At 36.4% G+C, this 18,764-nt stretch overlaps 2 protein-coding genes across 2 annotated transcripts in view; one reads left to right on the top strand and one right to left on the bottom strand.

Annotated features, from left to right (window-relative positions):
- The first annotated feature begins 14 nt into the window (after positions 1-14).
- Positions 15-11,248, top strand: PIERCE2 (piercer of microtubule wall 2). The gene is made up of 3 exons (XM_054513923.2): positions 15-149; positions 289-402; positions 8,829-11,248. The coding sequence occupies exons 1-3, from the start codon at positions 15-17 to the stop codon at positions 9,174-9,176; spliced, it is 597 nt and encodes a 198-aa protein (XP_054369898.1). The 3' UTR covers positions 9,177-11,248.
- A 4,209-nt stretch (positions 11,249-15,457) lies between these two features.
- DNAAF4 (dynein axonemal assembly factor 4) overlaps positions 15,458-18,764 on the bottom strand; it is a 92,416-nt gene continuing 89,109 nt past the window's right edge. Inside the window, exon 14 of the mRNA XM_064570448.1 lies at positions 15,458-16,139. The gene's annotated coding sequence lies outside the window, so the exon portion shown is untranslated. The remainder of the gene's footprint in view (positions 16,140-18,764) is intronic.

The raw sequence follows: 18,764 nt of genomic DNA, 5'->3' as shown, positions 1-18,764 counted from the left end.
CCCTACCTCTCCTCATGTCGGGCACGGGAGGAGGGAAGAACTACGACTCCCGAAGAGGAGCGCAGCCCGCCCTGGCTCGGCGGCAGGAAGCTAGGCGGGGCGGCAGCGATCCCCACAACATCCGGGCCCCGGCGGAGAGAGGCTCCGCGGTCAGTTGCCATGGAGACGGGCTTCTACAACCACTCTAAAGGATTCGCGGTTTCACCCCGAGGGCGGCTCCCTGGATTAGGCGGATTAGTTGATACCTATTGAACTAGCGGACCGTTCACGATTTCTTTGCGGCTTTAATTGGATCTGGTAAAAAGGCTTCTCCCCAGCGCTCACTGGTCTTCTTGCCATCCGCTGCCGGGAAAGACTGCGTTTGCCGAAAAAATATATAAAGAAGATACCGAGAATGACCGAGTACGACTGGGTGGGTGTGGGCAGAGGGCTGAATGTTTTTGACAGTGGTATTCCTTGCTATAAATTTGGGGCACTCCGCACCGCCACTCGCCCCACCCCCAAGAAACACCTTTCTAGGCAACCACTGGGCTACACGGATGTAAATGTGCATCGCGTTGAGCCAGAATTGCCTCTGGAAGTATAAAATGATTGGGGATGTTGTGCAACTGCGGTGATGGCTTTAAATGAGAAAAACGTACCTTGTTAATTTTTTTTTTTTTTAAGATTTTATTTATTTATGTGACAGAGAGAGAGGAACACAAGCGGGGGCAGTGGGAGAGGGAGAAGCAGGCTCCCCGCGGAGCAGGGAGCCCGATGCGGGGCCCGATCCCAGGACCCTGGGATCATAACCTGAGCCGAAGGCAGATGCTTAACGACTAAGCCACCCAGTCGCCCCCCTTGTTAATTTTACATTTTTTTACACTGTGCCTTGTTCAAAAGGATAGGAGCAAAAAAAAGAAGAAAAAGAAAAAAGAATATGGTACACTTGTATTCACTTTTGGTGGAAACGTAGAAAGTTAAGGTTTAAGGTTAAACTTAAGGTCTGTCCCCCAATTGTGGCAAAAAAAAAAAAAAGAAGAAGAAAAGCAATAACAAGGAGAATGATGGGACTGAGCAGAAACAAAAAGGTGCCTCAAAATTAGACTTTTGGAGGGTTTTTTGTTTGCTTTTGGTGTTGCTATAGTTAACATCACCTGTGACTACAACATCAAAAAAAACACGATTTTTTAATCTTAAAATTAGAGCTCCCATAAAGAACATTTTTATTATCTCAATGACTTGTTCTTATTTATCTTTTTAAAAATGTGTATGTGTTTATAAGGATGAAGTTTGAAAAGTCACAGTGGCTTGGCTTTCTCTAATTCCAGGGGAGTCTGAAAATTACATTAGTGAGAAAGCTAATACCATCTCTTTGTAGATTTTTATTCTTTTCAAGGCACTTTCACAGTCTAATTTTTTAAGACCGTCAATTTTAGAAGAATCCTTTACAATTTTAATTAACTTTTTTATCCTTAAGTAAATAATATTTGCTGATCCTATGTGTAACCTGGCAGAGCATTTAAAATAATCCTTTTATTATTCTTTGTATAAGGCTGTTTGTTTTTAATTGTATCAATTGGAATTCCACATTTGAAGAATATCAGATTTGAAGAGGGTGAAACCCAAATAAGAAAACTGCAGTGACCTATGACAAAAAGTAAAAGCAATGAGTATTTTGTTTCTAAGTCTGTGAACATTTGTGAATTATCCTGGAAGTCAAAAAGATTCAGGTAGACCCTAACATTTCCTGATTATATGGTACAAATTATGCCAACAAAGTTTATCAGCTAATTTGTCTTCTGTTTTGACTAGATTTGGTTTACTGTATTACATTTTGGGCCAAAGATGACCAGAAGGTAGTAGAAGGTGATTTGATGAGAGTCAGTCCTCTGTGACTGAGGTTACCCTGGGCAACTTGACTGAGTATCCATAAAGTAAGTTAGGGTTGGTACTTTTTCCTACAAATCACAGGGGAGCCACCTTCCACCTACAAAGCTTTCCCTGTACTCCAGAAACCTAGACATTTTGAGAAAACCTGACTTGTTGAGATACCATAGGGTTCTGGTGACTTGCTATTATCCAGTGTCTGTGCTCTTGATATTTAAAACAAATTAATTGGCAGTGTCACAAAGAAGTAGCAAGATCTGATGAGTTCTACTTCCAGCTTTGCCAGCTTCCTGCAAGAATATGAATATGAAGTATTAGTCAACTGTACTATACTAATGTAAAGTTATTAACCTGTAAACTTCAGAACGGAATCTGGAACATCATCCATATGCATTGAGATAAACCTGAAAGAAAATGGTAAAAACTAATTCCATGTATATAACAATTTATCACTTACATCCAGTTTTCTTTCATTTTATCTCCAAAACCACAAGAATTATGACAGGTTTTTTGTTTGTCTTGCTTTGTTTTTACCAATTTACAGATGATACACAGAAGTGAAATCCTGGTAAGGGATTGGAACCTAAGTCACAGTTCCTGCCTGGTGCTACTCCAACAACACTCTATTGATACTCATTCAAATCTGAACAAAGGAAAAGAAAGTGGATTAACTCCTTCATATTTCCAGAATTGGGCTCAGCTTTCAAAACAAATTAGGTTCCTGACCTTGAGAAACTTAACTTGGCAAGATATTTAGTAGAATAAACCAGGAATTTAGGACAAGCTCAGTTATGCTAAAGAGGAACCTAACTAATCTGACCCAAATTTGAAACTCAAAAAGGTTTTATCCTCACTTAAGTCTGACACAACAGCACTGTAAACATTCTTATCTTCATTCCAGAGGAAGAAATTGAGATTATGTTACTAGTATTAAAGATTTAGAATTCATAAAGGGTCTCAGCTTCATGAATCACAAGAATCTACTCTAGAATCTTCAAAGAAAAGGCACTTTAATGCATGTAAACAATCTTCTACTTAATACAACCTTAAAAGATCAGTTACTATACACTGCCAACTACCATGAAGTTATTTAGATACAATAATGTAACTTCTAATCTGGAAGGATTTAAATCTTAAGTATTACCAATATTTTTAAGTACTGCCACATTTTTTTGTTGTATTTTTAACTACCAAATTTTTTTGCCTAATTGGACACCATAGAACACACTTATTAAGAGCTTCTTATCACAAATGAGGGGCCGTATCATGAGTAAATCTACACATCCCTTTATACTTTTTGAATAACAAAATCAGTTCTGTTAAAAAGAAAAACAGGGGCCAAGGTGGAGTCACTTGTCCCCAGGACAGCAAAGGAAGATTTAATTGCACTTTCAACCTCTCCAGGAGAGGAATTTTAAGCCAATCAATCTGGAATTTTCTTGTCAACACCAATGAGGTGATCTGTTACCTGGGCCCGCCCTCTCCCTCCCCCAAAGGAAAACCAGGGGATCTGCTTGATAAGAACCTCTGTCCTTGGGGCACCTGGGTGGATCAGTCCCTTAAGCCTCTGCCTTTGGCTCAGGTCATGATCCGAGGGTCGTGGAATCGAGCCCCACCTCAGGCTCATTGTTCAGTGGAGAGCCTGCTTCTCCCTCTCCCTCTTCTGCTCCCTCTGCTTATGCTGCTTTCTCTCTGTCAATAAATAAAATAAATAAAATTAAAAAAAAAAAAAAGAACCTCTGTCCTACCCCCTAAGGGGAAATTCTACTGGATATTCTTTCCTGCTTTGTCAAAGATTAGTTGACCATAGAGTTGAGGGTCCATTTCTGGGTTCTCTATTCTGTTCCATTGATCTATGTGTCTCTTTTTGTTTTTTAATATTTTTTAAATTTAAATTCAATTAAATAACATATAATGCCTCAGAGGTAGAGTTCAGTGATTCATCAGTCTTCTGTAATACCCAGTATCCTTATATCACATGCTCTCCTTAATGTCCATCAACCAGTTACCCTAGCCCCCAGGTTACCCTCCACTCCAGCAAACCTCAGTTTGTTTCCTATGATTAAGAGTCTCTTATGGTTTGTCTCCCTCTCTGATTTCATCTTGTTTTATATTTCCCTCCCTTCCCCTATGATCCTCTGTTTTGTTTCTTAAATTCCACATATGAATGAGATCATGATAATTGTCTTTCTCTGATTGGCTTATTTCACTTAACTTAATACCCTCTAGTTCCAACCATGCCATCACAAATGGCAAAATTTCATTTTTTTGATGGCTGAGTACTATTCTATACACACACACACACGCATCTTCTTTATCCATAGTTTGGCTATGGGGACATTGCTGCCATAAACATCGGGGTGCATGTGCCCCTTCAGATCACTACATTTGTATCTTTGGGGTAAATACCCCTTAGTGCAATTGCTGGGTCATAGGGTAGCTCTATTTTCAACTTTTTGAGGAACCTCCTTACTGTTTTCCAGAGTGGCTGCACCAGCTTGCATTCCCACCAACAGTGTAGGAGGGTTCCCCTTTCTCTGCATCCTCACCAACATCTGTCACTTCGTGACTTGTTAATTTTAGCCATTCTGACTGGTGTGAGGTGGTACCTCATTGTGGTTTTGATTTGTATTTCTGCCTCATTTATCCTAGCAGGTAGAGCCTCCATTTTTTAATTGCATCTCATTAATAGTCTTTTTTTATTTCAACTTGATTAGATTTTTCTTTTATTTCTCCAGAAAGGGATTCTCTGGTGTCTTCTATGCTTTTTTCAAGCCTAACTAGTATCTTTATAATCGTTATTCTGAACTCTAGTTCCAACATCTTACTTATGTCCATACTGATTAGGTCCCTGGCAGAAGTACTGCCTCTTGTTCCTTTTTTTGAGATGAGTTTTTCTGTCTTGTCATTCTGTCCAGAGAAGAATGGATGAACAAGAGAACAAAATACTAAGATGTCAAAAATGACCCCAGAGAAATATACGCTAAACAAATCAGAAGAGACCCGAAACCAAAAATAAATAAATTAATTAAAATAAAATAAATAAATAGGAGAGAATAAAATCAGGTAGGTGAGTAGAATAGAGAAATACACTGGATCCTGTGTGTATTTTGGTCTCTGTTAGAAAACTAGATCCCAAAATTGTAAAGAAAGAAAAACATATGTGTACACAAATAAAATTAAATATAGAGAAAGGATAGAATGTAAGGGTAAAAATGAAAATTAAAAGACAAAAACAACAACAGAAAAAAGGAATATAAACAGCAGGTGAACAGAACAGAGTATCCTAGGTACATTTTGGTCTGTTTGTTAGAAGAAACAATTTTCAAGTACTTAATTTGTATATTTGGCATAAACAATATCAAAATTATCATCCATTTAACCAGTACATGTTTCAGTTCTTTTATAAGTAATGTTGTGGACTGAATTTTTACTACAGTTAAGTTTCTTAGGATAGACTTAAAAACTAAAATTTCAGGATTCAAAGTCATTAACAGTTTTTAGTTCTTCATACATTTCATTAATTTTTTAAAATGGGGTTACATTAATTTACCTGACAATCATCAATACAAAGTGCTCTTTCACTGCCAAATTGGGTATGGGTTTTCATTTACATTTTTTAAAATACAGTTATGTTTCCTACCAAGATACAGTTTATCTTTTAGAATAGTTATCTTTGCTTCATCAGAGTTGCAATATTTTGCCTATCATTTTTTACATAGGAATAAAAATGTTTATGAGTTAAATACATTAATCCTTTGTCATTCTTTCTAGGTAATGTTCCCAGTCTGTGGTTTACCTTTTAATTTTGGTTAACTGTATCTTCAGGTATAAATAGGACAATTAAATACCTCAATCCCTTCCTTTATAATTTCTTTTGTCACTTTTAAATTTATAATGTCCTCCTTTCTCAGAGGGTTAAAAATACCTTTCTCCAGGCGCCTGGGTGGCTCAGTCGTTAAGTGTCTGCCTTCGGCTCACGTCATGATCCCAGGGTCCTGGGATCGAGTCCCACATCGGGCTCCCTGCTCGGCGGGAGGCCTGCTTCTCCCTCTCCCACTCCCCCTGCTTGTGTTCCTGCTCTCTCTCTCTCTCTGTCAAATAAATAAATAAAATCTTTAAAAAAAAAAAAACCTTTCTCCTAGTTTCTGGTTTTTCTATAATGTGATTTTTAGTCAGTGGGTATTTAATTCATCTGAAGTTTATTTTGATAATATTTGAAGGCGAAGATATATATTTTTGAAAATAGCTATCTAGTTTCCCGACATCATTTACTGAGTTGGTTTCCTATATGTTTGTCTTCGATATAATAAATTGTAAGCCTTAGGAATTTTGTATTCTTCATCACTGCATTTCCAACATCTAACAATGTGTGGCACACAGTAGGCACTCAATAAGTATTTGCTGAATCAGTGAATGAATGATAGTCTATATAGTCTGTTCCATTTGAATTCTCTCATCTTCATTAATGAAGCTTGATGTTTTTAATAGACTTGACTTTACTAAGGATAAAGCATGTTATATGCATGTGCTAGAAAGCTATGTGCACTTTTGCATCCATTCTTTTGAATATCTTGCTCCCTTGCATCCCCAAATAGCTAAATTACTTGTATTTTAAGTATCTACTAAATTATATGTATATATACACATATTTAATTTATATATTAAAAAGTGTAGTAAGTTGCACCACCAGCTACCCAATGTTTGTCCAGAACCCTAGTAGTCATCCTTGATCTGTCCCTCATCACCACCCACATTCAATTAATCACCAGACCCTGTGAATTCTTCCAAAATATATTTCAAATTTGTTTACTTATCTCCCTCTCTATACCACCACCCTACTATAGATCATTGTCATCAGTCACTTGGACTGCTGTAGCTCCTTTCTACATCCATTCAAGCCTCTGACAGCAGCCAAATTAATTATACTAAAACTCATTACTTAATGACATGCATCTCCTTAGTACCCTTCAATAGCTTTCCATTGCTTTTACCATAAAGATCCATATTTTTAAGAGAGTCAACAAGACCCTTCAGGATCTGGCCTCTGTCCCTTTATTCTCATCTCAGTCATATTCACCCTAACTTACTTGACTTTGGCCATGCTGAGTTTATCTTTGTTCCCACTTCTATCTTCTCCTGGCCTTCCCGTCTTAGATTCAATGATACTTCACTAAATTGGCCTTTCTTAGCCTCCATACTAGGTTAGAACCCTCTATAAATTTTCATAAATATCTTGTATTTTTTTTTCTCCACAGGACTTACTACAATTTTAATGATTAGTTGTGTAATTATTTGCTTAATGGTTATGCTGACAAGGCTAAAATCCCTAAATGTTTATCTTTTCTTTTCATTCTAGAATTCAGCAGTATGTCCTCTTCTAGCTATGACTTCTTGCAGATTTTCTCCATGATTTACAAATGTTTTTATAAATTCTCATGATTCCAGTACAGGATTTTTAAAAGCTATCTTATACATACTTTTGATAAGTTTATTTTCTACAGATATTATGTCATTTAATGAGGATTAGCCACTGCCCTCAAGAGAACAGAATTCCTGAAAAAGTGAAGTGGACGTGCTTTTTTGTTTTGTTGTTTTCCAGGTTTATTGAGAAAAAATTGACATATAACAGTGTGTAAGTTTAGGGTGTATTACACGATTTCTTGTATGTATGTACTATGAAATGATTGCCACAATAAGGTTAACACATTCATCACCTCACATAATTAAAATTATTTTTGTGCTGAGAACATTTAAAATCTACTCTCTTAGCAACTTTCAAATATATAATAAAGTATTGGTAACTATACTCATCATGCTGTACCTTAGATCCCTTGAACTTATTCTTCTTATAACTGGAAGTTTGTACTCATTGACCAACACCTCTCCATTTCCCCCACCCCCTGAAAACCATCATTCTTCTGTTTCAATGAGTTTGACTTTTTAAAAATTTTAGATTCATATATATGTGAGATTCTAGTATTCTTTGTCTGACTTAGTTCACTTAGCATAATGCCCTCCATGTTTGAAATGGCAGGATTTCCTTCTTTTTATGGATTATTAATATTCATGTGTGTATGTATACATGAGAATATAGTATGCTACATCTTTATCCATTCATCCATTAATGGACATATCTTGGCTATTATTGTGAATAGTACTGCAACGAACATGGGGGTGCAGATATCCCTTTGAGATAGTGATTTCACTTCCCAGAACTGGGATTGCTGGATCATATGGTAATACTAATTTTAATTTTTAATGTTTTGAGGAATCTCCATACTGTTTTCTATAGTTGCTGCATCAGTTTGCATTCCCACCAACAGTGCACAAGTGTTGCCTTTTCTTCACATCCTCACCAACACTTGTTATTTGACACTAGCCATTCTAACAGGCATGAGATGATATCTCATTTTGGTTTTAATTTGCATTTCTCTCTGATCATTAATGATGTTGAACACCTTCTCACGTTCCTGGTGACCATCTGTCAGTCTGATCTGGAAAAATGTCTATTCAGGTCCTCTGCTTGTTTTTAATCAGATTATGTTTTGCTATTGTTTGTATGAGCTCCTTGCATATTTTGGATACTAACCCTTTATCAATATGGTTTGCAAATATTTTCTCCCATTCTGTAGGTTGTCTCTTCATTCTGTTGATTACTTCTTTTGCTGTGCAGAAGCTTTTCAGTTTGATGCAGTTTCGTTTATTATTTTTGCTTTTGTTGCTTACACTTTGGGTGTCATATCCAAAAAATCTATGTCAAGAACGACATCACAGAGCTTTCCCCTGTGTTCTTTTCTTGGAGCTTTGTGCTTTCAGGTCTTACATTTAAGTCTTTAATTCATTTTGAGTTGATTTTTGTGAATGATATGTATAAGATAGGGTTGATGCTAACTTTAGTTTTGTTTTGTTTTCCAAAATTTTATAATTGAGAATAATTTGATGTGTTTATATTTTAGGACAAGAAATGTGCTTCAGCTTCAAATTCAGGCACAGAAGTGAAACCTGAACAAGTTCCTCCTTGTGTGAACCCTGGCAATCCTGTGTTTTCATGTATGTTGGACCCAAAGACACTCCTTACAGCCACCTCACTATCAAAACCTAAGATGATTATGTATAAAACCAGTTCATGTAATTATGGTGAATTTTTACCTATGCCACAGTTTTTTCCCTGCAGTTATACTCCAAGGGAGCAAGTATTTTCAAGCCATATTAGAGCTACTGGATTCTATCAAAATAACTCTCTAAACACTACACCTGATAGAACCAGAACCCTTGATTTTCCTAATTTTCAACATACTCTATGAAAATATATTCCTTTGTATATTTAAGAGAAAATATACTCAGGAAAAATGAGTTTTAAATCTAAGGCTAGAATACCTAATGTGGAACATAGAAGTATTTGAATTAGTTAAAGAATACCTTTAAGAAATAAAGCATTTGAACTGATAACTGAAAATAAAAATGTGTTCAAAATAGAATAAAAAGTAGACATCTTTTAGTACATCTTGGCTTTATTTAGTACATGTTCTCCAAAAGTTTCAAAAGGCTTTAGGATCTCAGTTGTCCACTGAGTATATTTATCAAGACAAAGAAACACAGGAGCGCTAAGAAAAAAATTGAATTAAGGAAGACTGACCAGTAATTTCCCAGTTTTCTGTTATTTCAACTAAGGGCTTAGAACCTAGGAGAACGTTAGTTTCCATGCTAGGCTAGTAGAAGAAAAGACCTGTTATTCATTCATTCATTTGGCAAATATTTATAGAACGCCTACTTATGACAGGCACCATACAATGCTAATGAAACACTGGAATAAAAGACAGTGTCTTTTATTGTTTAAATGAATAATATTTTAGGGGACTGAGATTAGCAAATTAATAAATTGTGATAATTTCTGTAAAGTATGCAAAACGTCTTTCAGACACAAAGACAGATTGCTCAAATTCAGAGCAAGGACATCCGGAGAAGCATCCTGGAGAAGGTAAAATCAAATCAAAGGAAAGGTCATCCAGGAAGAAGAAGCAATACATTTAAGAGTACAAAGATGCAAGAGATGTGGTACTTTTTTTATAAACGCAAATAATATGATATATCCTTAACACAGTGTGAGCAGTGGTAGATGATGGACTATACTATTCTTCAAACTCTGTAATTCCACTGTATACAAAGACTTATTTATTTATTTCAGCTGCCATCTGTTGTAACCACACTTGAGTCTGAGTACATGTATGGAAAAAAATCACTGTTAGTTTCAGGCTCAGGATCTAACATCAATTAGAAAAATAATCTTGTGAGTTCCTAAGGCATCAGAAAAATTGGATCTTCTGTTTACAAAAAATGGTTTGATGTGAGGAAATAGCTCAAACTCTGCCTCATGAGGTTTTTCCAAATACCTCAAAATTTGAGATTTGTTAATGACAGAAGCAAGAAAAATTAGTTTTGTTCACATCCTTTAAAACATCAAAAATCCAGGAATTGCACAAGATATCTAGGTGAATAAAGCAAATTTAAAAATTTGAGTTTAGTAGCCTTTTCTCCGCAAAATCTATATAACCTGTTTTTCCCCTTCACTGCAGGTACTCGATCTTTGGCAAGGGAAGTCAACTTTCTAATATTCAGAATCTAGATATTAACCTAAAATTTCTTACAATGGCAGGTGGCTAGATCCTTTTTGTTTTGTTGTTGCTAAAATTCTCACATAGGCTATATCTCAGAATTAAGCACATTGTCTGGAATGCCATTATGTAGTCATTCAGTGCCTGTTGTTGAAGTCCAGGGACTCCTGTAGGCACTAAGAGCCTACCCTCATGGAGCTTAGATTCTAGTAAGTTCTAGGAGGAAAAAAAAAAAACAAAAAACATATGTATAGATATGTAAGTGTGTAAGTATATATACATATTATGTACTGTAAATATTTATGTTTACATATGTTACACATACATGTATTATGTTTTATATACATATAGGCATATATTTACATTTATATACATGTATAGATGTGCATATGTAAATTATGTATACATATTTACATGTAAATATTTATGTATGCCTATATATACATATAAAACATGCCAAGTGATAAATGTTATGGGGAAAATGGAATAGGGTTGGGGGAAAAGGAGTGCTTGGGCAAAGAGTTATATTTGGTAGATTGGTCAGGGAAGGTCTCTGATAAGTTGATGTTTGACCACACCCATGAAGGAAATGAAGGGAGTATCTGGGGAAAGTAGAGCTGTTGTGAGACAATTGAATATGTAGTCTGGAGTTCAAGGGAGAAGTCCAAGTTGAATACAATCAATTGAACAATATCCACACAAAGAAATTATCTGAAATCATGACACTCGAGACTGAGACTCGGTAAGACTATAAAGTATTCATAGAAAAGAGACCTAAGGACTAAGCTCTAGGGAACTCCAACATTTAGAAGTCGGAGGAATGCATCTGAATTGGCAAAGAAGAAGTGAAATTCTCACTCTGCACAGATGACATGATACTCTATGTGGAAAACCCAAAAGACTCCACCCCAAAATTGCTAGAACTCATACAGGAATTCAGTAATGTGACAGGATATAAAATCAATGCACAGAAATCAGTTGCATTTCCATACACTAACAATGAGACAGAAGAAAGAAATTAAGGAATCAATCCCATTTACAATTGCACCAAAACCCATAAGATACTAGGAATAAACCTAACCAAAGAGGCAAAGGATCTGTACTCAGAAAACTATAGAACACTCATGAAGGAAATTGAGGAAGACACAAAGAAATGGAAAAACGCTCCATACTCATGGGAGGAACAAATATTGTGAAAATGTCTATGCTACCTAGAGCAATCTACACATTCAAAGCAATCCCTACCAAAATACCATCAACTTGTTTCACAGAGCTGGAACAAATAATCCTAAAATTTGTATGGAACCAGAAAAGACCCCAGATAGCCAGAGGAATGTTGAAAAGGAAAACCAAAGTTGGTGACATCACAGTTCCAGGCTTCAAGCTCTATTACAAAGTTGTAATCATCAAGACAGCATGGTACTGGCACAAAAACAGACACAGAGATCAATGGAACAGAATAGAGAACCCAGAAATGGACCCTCAACTCTATGGTCAACTAAGCACAACTAAGCACAACTTTCAACAAAGCAGGAAAGAATATCCAATGGCAAAAAGACAGTCTCTTCAACAAATGGTGTTGGGAAAATTGGACAGCCACATGCAGAAGAATGAAACTGGACCATTTCCTTACACCACACACAAAAATAGACTCAAAATGGATGAAAGACCTCAATGTGAGACAGGAATCCATCAAAATCCTTGAGAAGAACACAGGCAGCAACCTCTGTGACCTCAGCCACAGCTGCTACTTGCTAGACATGTCTCCAAAGGCAAAGGAAACAAAGGCAAAAATGAACTATTGGGACTTCATCAAGATAAAAAGCTTTTGCACAGCAAAAGAAACGGTCAACAAAACTAAAAGACAACCAGTAGAATGGGAGAAGTTATTTGCAAATGTCTTACCAGATAAAGGGCTAGTACCCAAAATCTATTAAAAAAAAACAAAAACTTATCAAACTCAACACCCAAAGAACAAATAATCCAATCAAGAAATGGGCAGAAGACATGAACAGACATTCTCCAAAGAAGACATCCAAATGGCCAACACACACATGAAAAAATGCCACATCACTCGGCATCAGGGAAATACAAATCAAAACCACAATGAGGTACAACCTCACACCAGTCAGAATCGCTAAAATTAACAAGTCACGAAGTGACAGATGTTGATGAGGATGCAGAGAAAGGGGAACCCTCCTACACTGTCGGTGGGAATGCAAGCTGGTGCAGCCACTCTGGAAAACAGTAAGGAGGTTCCTCAAAAAGTTGAAAATAGAGCTACCCTACGACCCAGCAATTGCACTAGTGGGTATTTACCCCAAAGATACAAATGTAGTGATCTGAAGGGGCACCGCACCCCAATGTTTATAGCAGCAATGTCCCCATAGCCAAACTATGGAAAGAGCCTAGATGTCCATTGACAGATGAATGGATAAAGAAGATGTGGTATATATATATACACAATAGAATACTACTCAGCCATAAAAAAAAAAAATGAAATCTTGCCATTTGTGATGACATGGATGGAACTAGAGGGTATTATGTTAAGTGAAATAAGCCAATCAGAGAAAGAAAATTATCATATGATCTCACTCATATGTGGAATTTAAGAAACAAAACAGGACCATAGGGGAAGGGAGGGAAATATAAAACAAGATAAAATCAGAGAGAGAGACAAACCATCAGAGACTCTTAATTATACGAAACAAAGTGAGGGTTGCTGGAGGGGAGGGGGTGGGGGAATGGGGTAACTAGGTGATGGACATTAAAGAAGGCATGTGATGTAATGTGCAGTTCCCCTGAAATAATTTTTATGTTCTTGTGAGGGAAAAAAAGTAAAACCTATTTAATCTTAAAAAAAAGAAGAAGTCAGGGGAATGAATATGAATAAAAAAATGAGACCAAGGAGAAGTGATTAGTTAAGGAGGAAGAAATTAGCAAACTAATGCCCAAAAGCCAAGTAAAGAACTTGTTTCAAGAAGAGGGAATGAGCCAGCTGTGTGAAATTATCTTGGCAGATAACACATGAATTGAGTCCTGCAGATGTGATTAGGCAATGTGGAGAACATTGGTCACCTCAACAAGAAGTGTTTTGGTGAGGTCACAGAATGGAAAACTTTAATGGAATAGGTTTAATTTTTTTAAAAGATTTTATTTTTTTATTATTTTAGAGAGGGAAAAAGAGAAAGCAGGGGAAGGAGCAGAGGGAGAGAGACAAGCAGACTGCGCTGAACACAGAGCTGGACACAGGGCTCCATTCCACGACCCTGAGATCTTGACCTGAGCCAAAATCAAGAGTCAGATGCTTAACCTACTGAGCCACTCAGACACCCCTGGAATAGGTTTAAGAAAGAATGGAAGTAGTACTCTTTAGTAGTTTTGCTGTATACTGAACAGAGAAATAGAGTGAAAGCTGGAAGTAGACATATGGGGCCAAAGGTTATTTTTTTAAAGACAGGGATAATGTAGCCTATTTGTATTCTGATGGGATCACATTTTGAGAACTACTGATCTGTACTAATCAGTTCTAAAGATAAAGGTAGCTGAAGACAACTACAGAGTAATGTTTCTTTAATATGGACTAAAAAACTAATGAAGGATAGTCGGAAGAAAGGCAGGCAGGGACAAGGGGCCCTGTCCTAGGAGGAAAACTACCCTTAAAAGGAGAAAGACCCCATCCTGTTATTCTAGGCTTTATTCCATGCCCCAGCCTTGAGTCTTCCTACTGGGAGGACTTATAACTTGTATGTGACAGAAAGGAAGGGAATGGCCTTGGGCGTCCTAACCCAGGCCCAGGGGACCAGCTCAGCGGCCAGTGGTACATTTAAACAAAGAGCTTGATCTGGTGGTCATGTGGCTGCATGCCTTAGGACAGTGAGAACTGCAACCCTCTTGATCTGAAACACCACCCTGGAAGGGGCCCTCCACCCTTTCCCACATGAACAATTACCTGATAGGTAGATGAGCACGTGGACAAAAACCTGATTGGGTGACAGACACATGGAGGGTTAATCATTAAAACAGCCCATATGAAAGAGCCCATAAAAACCCCTAGATTTAACTGCCAAGTCAGCAATCCTCTTGGGTCCCTTCCCTCTTCAGGAGCTTTGTACTATTGCTCAATAAACTTTGCTTCGATGCCCACCACTCTTCGTCTGGTCTACCTCTTCATTCTTTGAAGCAGCATGACCAAGAACCACGAGCACTAAAGGAAAAGAAATCTTGCAACAAAACTAAACCGCATAAAATAGAAGCATGGATAGACCATATACAGAATTATTCACCAGCTTATAGTATTCTTAGAACCAGGATACATAAGAACAACCTAAAAGAAGCATTAGAATTTGTACTGCAAAATATTACATTCACCACTTTGTGAGATAAACTATGTAAAGCAGTACATTTTTGGAATATGCTAAAGCACACAAATAAATGAGTTTGTAATTTTTCCAAAAAGAAAGATGTCATTTCAGGTAAGTTTGAACAACCAATTCTTGTAGAAAATATCTAAAGCACATTAGGTAAAACACATATACTTTAGGCAAACCTTCCTACCTCTACACGATTATCAGAATATTTGACATTTCACTTCCATTTTTTGACTCATCATTACTGGAAATACAGCATGAGCTCTCAGCTTCAAATAAAATGAAGTTTATCTTCCCAAAGGAATATTTTACCAGTTTTTTTATATCTTTTTTCTTTCTTTTAGCTATAAGCTAAATATAGTTTACTGAAATATAGTTTACCCCATCAAAAATCTAATTAATATATCTGACCAAATAAGTTGATTGGTTTTTACTATCTATAATAGCTCAAAATTGTTGCGAATTTACTATTTCTATTACTATACTGTTTGTCTTGTTTACTAAACAAAAAATATTTTATTTAGGTCACAAAAAGGCTAAAATGAAGTATAAATACTGTCAAAAGTAGTTCCTTGCAGAGACTATCTTCAGATGGTCATAGAGTCATATGCCTTTAAACATTTTAGAAAGGGGAATTACATTTCAAAAACTGTGGACAATGGCAAAGAGAAGATGCTGGTAATCTGGTCATGATTTGAAGCTTAAACTTGGTTTTACTGATGATACATGAGAGTTAGTTCCAGTGAGGTATGTCTTAAAGGTTTATAAATAGAGGTAATTATCCTAAACATTATAGGAAAGAGGAAGCCTGTTGTGTAGAATTGGATGCATGATGCCATGAAACATTCCACTCAAACTAATTCTCCTTGTTCTGATTCTGTGTGTTAAAAAATGGAATTCAACTGAGTAAATTTGAAAAATTTAATTGGTTTTATTCAACAATTCATAAATCAGGCAGCATCCCATCTAGCAAGTAGAAAAGCTCTGAGAAGCTCTACAAAATGGAAGACTTTTAAAGGCAGAAACAGAGCAGGACAAAGAAGCTCCTAAGAAAATTTTAAAAAAGGATCTTTTCAGGCAAGGTCACCTTCCTCTGGGGAAAGGCTGGTGGTCTATTAAGCAATTTACCTCAGTAGTGCTGATCAGGAAATTCCAGATTGACTGGTTAGAGGTCAAATTCCGGCAATTATATCTTGGTTTACTGTCAGTGGGGGCAAGCGACTCCATTTTTTTTAACTTTTTTCATCATTTTTTAAATTTTATTTTTTATTACTTCTTAAAATTCCTGTATAATTAACATAAAGTGTTATTATTAGTTTCAGGGGTACAATATAGTGATTCAACAGTTCTACACATTACTCAGTGCTCATCATGATAAGGGTACTCTTTAATTCCTTTCACCTATTTTAACCATTCCCCCATCCACCTCCCCTCTGTCAACCACCAGTTTGTTCTCTACACTTGTGTCTTTTTTTTTTTGTCTTTTTTTTTCTTTGTTCATTTGTTTTGTTTCTTAAATTCTACATATGAGTGAAATCACACAGTATTTGTCTTTCTATTTCACTTAGCATTATAACCATTAGATCCATCCATGTTGTTGCAAATGGCAAAATGTCATTCTCTATATGGCTGAGTAATATTCTATTGTAGATACATACCATATCTTTTTTATCCATTCCTCTAGCAATGGATACTTGTGTCGTATCCACATTCTGGCTAATGTAAATAATGCTGCAATAAACATAGGGGTGTATATTATCTTTTCAAATTAGTGTTTTCATTTTCTTTGGGTAAATACTCAGTAGTGGAATTATTGGGTCATATGGTAATTCTATTTTTAATTTTTTGAGAAACCTCCACAGTTTTCCACAGTGGCTGTACCAGTTTGAATTCCCACCAACAGTACCTGAGGGTTCCTTTTTATCCACATCCTTGCCAATAGTTGTTATTTCTTGTCTCTTTGATACCAGCCATTCTGACAAGTATAAGGTGATATCTCATTGTGGTTTTGATTTGCACTTCCCGGACGATGAGTGATGTTGAGCATCTTTTCGTGTGTCTGTTGGCCATTTGTATGTCTTCTTTGGAGTTATGTCTGTTCATGTCTTCTGTCTATTTTTAATCTTGAAATCTGGGATTGTGATACTTTGTTTTGTTCTTCTTCAAGAATGGTTTGGCTATTTTGAGGGGTCTTTTGTGGTTCCATACAAATTTTAGGATTGTTTGTTCTAGTTCTGTGAAAAATGCTGTTCGTATTTTTATAGGGATTGCATTAAATCTATAGATTGCTTTGGGTAGTATGGACATTTTTTTTTTTTTAAGATTTTATTTATTTATTTGAGAGAGAGAGAGAGCACATGAGAGTGGGGAGGGTCAGAGGGAGAAGCAGACTCCCTGCTGAGCAGGGAGCCTGATGCGGGACTCGATCCCGGGACTCGAGGATCATGACCTGAGCCAAAGGCAGTCGCTTAACCAACTGAGCCACCCAGGCGCCCAGTATTGACATTTTAACACTATTTGTTCTTTCTATCTTTGAGCATGGGATAGCTTCCCATTTGTTTGTGTTATCTTTGATTTCTTTCATCAATATTTTATAGTTTTCAGAATACAGGTCTTTCCCCTCTTTGGTTAGGTTTATTCCTAGGTATTTTAGTATTTTTGGTGCAATTGTAAATGGGATTGTTTTCTTAATTTCTCTTTCTGCTACTTCATTATTAGTGTATAGAAATGCAACAGATTTCTGTACGCTGATTTTACATACTGTAACTCTCCTGATTCATTTATCAGTTCTAGTTTTTTTGGTGAGTCTTTAGGGTTTTTAATATATAGTATCATGTCATCTGTGTATAGTGAAAATTTTACCTCTTCCTTACCAATTTGGATGCCTTTCGTTTCTTTTTCTTGTCTAATCACTGTGGCTAAAACATCCAGTACTATGTTGAATGAAAATGGTGAGTAGACATCCTGTCTTGTTCCTGACCTTAGGGGAATAGCTCTCAGTTTTTCTTCATTGAGGATGATGTTAGCTCTGAGTTTTTTATAGATAGCCTTTATTATATTGATGTCTCTTCCCTCTAAGCCTATTTTCGAGGATTTTTATCATGAATGGATATTGTACCTTGTCAAATGTTTTTTCTGCAACTATTGAAATGATCACATTGTTTTTATCCTTTCTTGTATTGATGTAATGTGTCACATTGATTGATTTGTGAATATTGAACCACCCTTACATCCCAGGAATAAATTCCACTTGATCAGGGAGAATGATTTTTTTTTTAATGTATTGTTGGATTTGGTTTACTAATATTTTGTTGAGGATTGCTGCTTTTATGTTCATTAGAGATCTCTCTCTCTCTTTTGTGTAGTGACTTTATCTGGTTTGGGTATCAGGGTAATGCTGGCCCCATAGAATGAATTTGGAAGCTTTCCTTCTCCTTCTATTTTCTGGAATAGTTTGAGAAGAATAGTATTAATTCTTCTTTAAATGTTTGGTAGAATTCAGCTGTGAAGCCACAAGTGACTCTATTTTGCACTTGTTTCTTTTTTTAACATGTTTGCTAAGCAACTTTATGATATGACTTATCATATATATCTGCTTGTAAGGAGACATGAATTGTCATATAACCTATCAACCCCATGGACATGCTCACGCAATTTCTACTTATGAATTAATAGTGAGTAGGCAGTCTGTTTTGTTCAGTCTCCTGAGCGTAGTTAATGTGAATCTGATACTCAGAGATGAGTCAGCTCTTGATAGGTCTTTGTCTGAGAGCGAGACTGAGCCAGATCAGTTCAATAAGATAATGAAATACATTCCTATTGTCAGTCCTTTTGAGAGATCACCTACTAATCTTTTTCTGAGATGGTATGTGAAAAAATCCTTTGCCCATGGGGGTGCCTGGGTGGCTCA

This window comes from Mirounga angustirostris, unplaced genomic scaffold, assembly GCF_029215605.1.
Source record: "Mirounga angustirostris isolate CCGP_5_RB_7025 unplaced genomic scaffold, mMirAng1.0.hap1 SCAF_9, whole genome shotgun sequence".
NCBI classification, from domain to species: domain Eukaryota; kingdom Metazoa; phylum Chordata; class Mammalia; order Carnivora; family Phocidae; genus Mirounga; species Mirounga angustirostris.
This window is presented reverse-complemented; position numbering and strand designations above follow the sequence as displayed.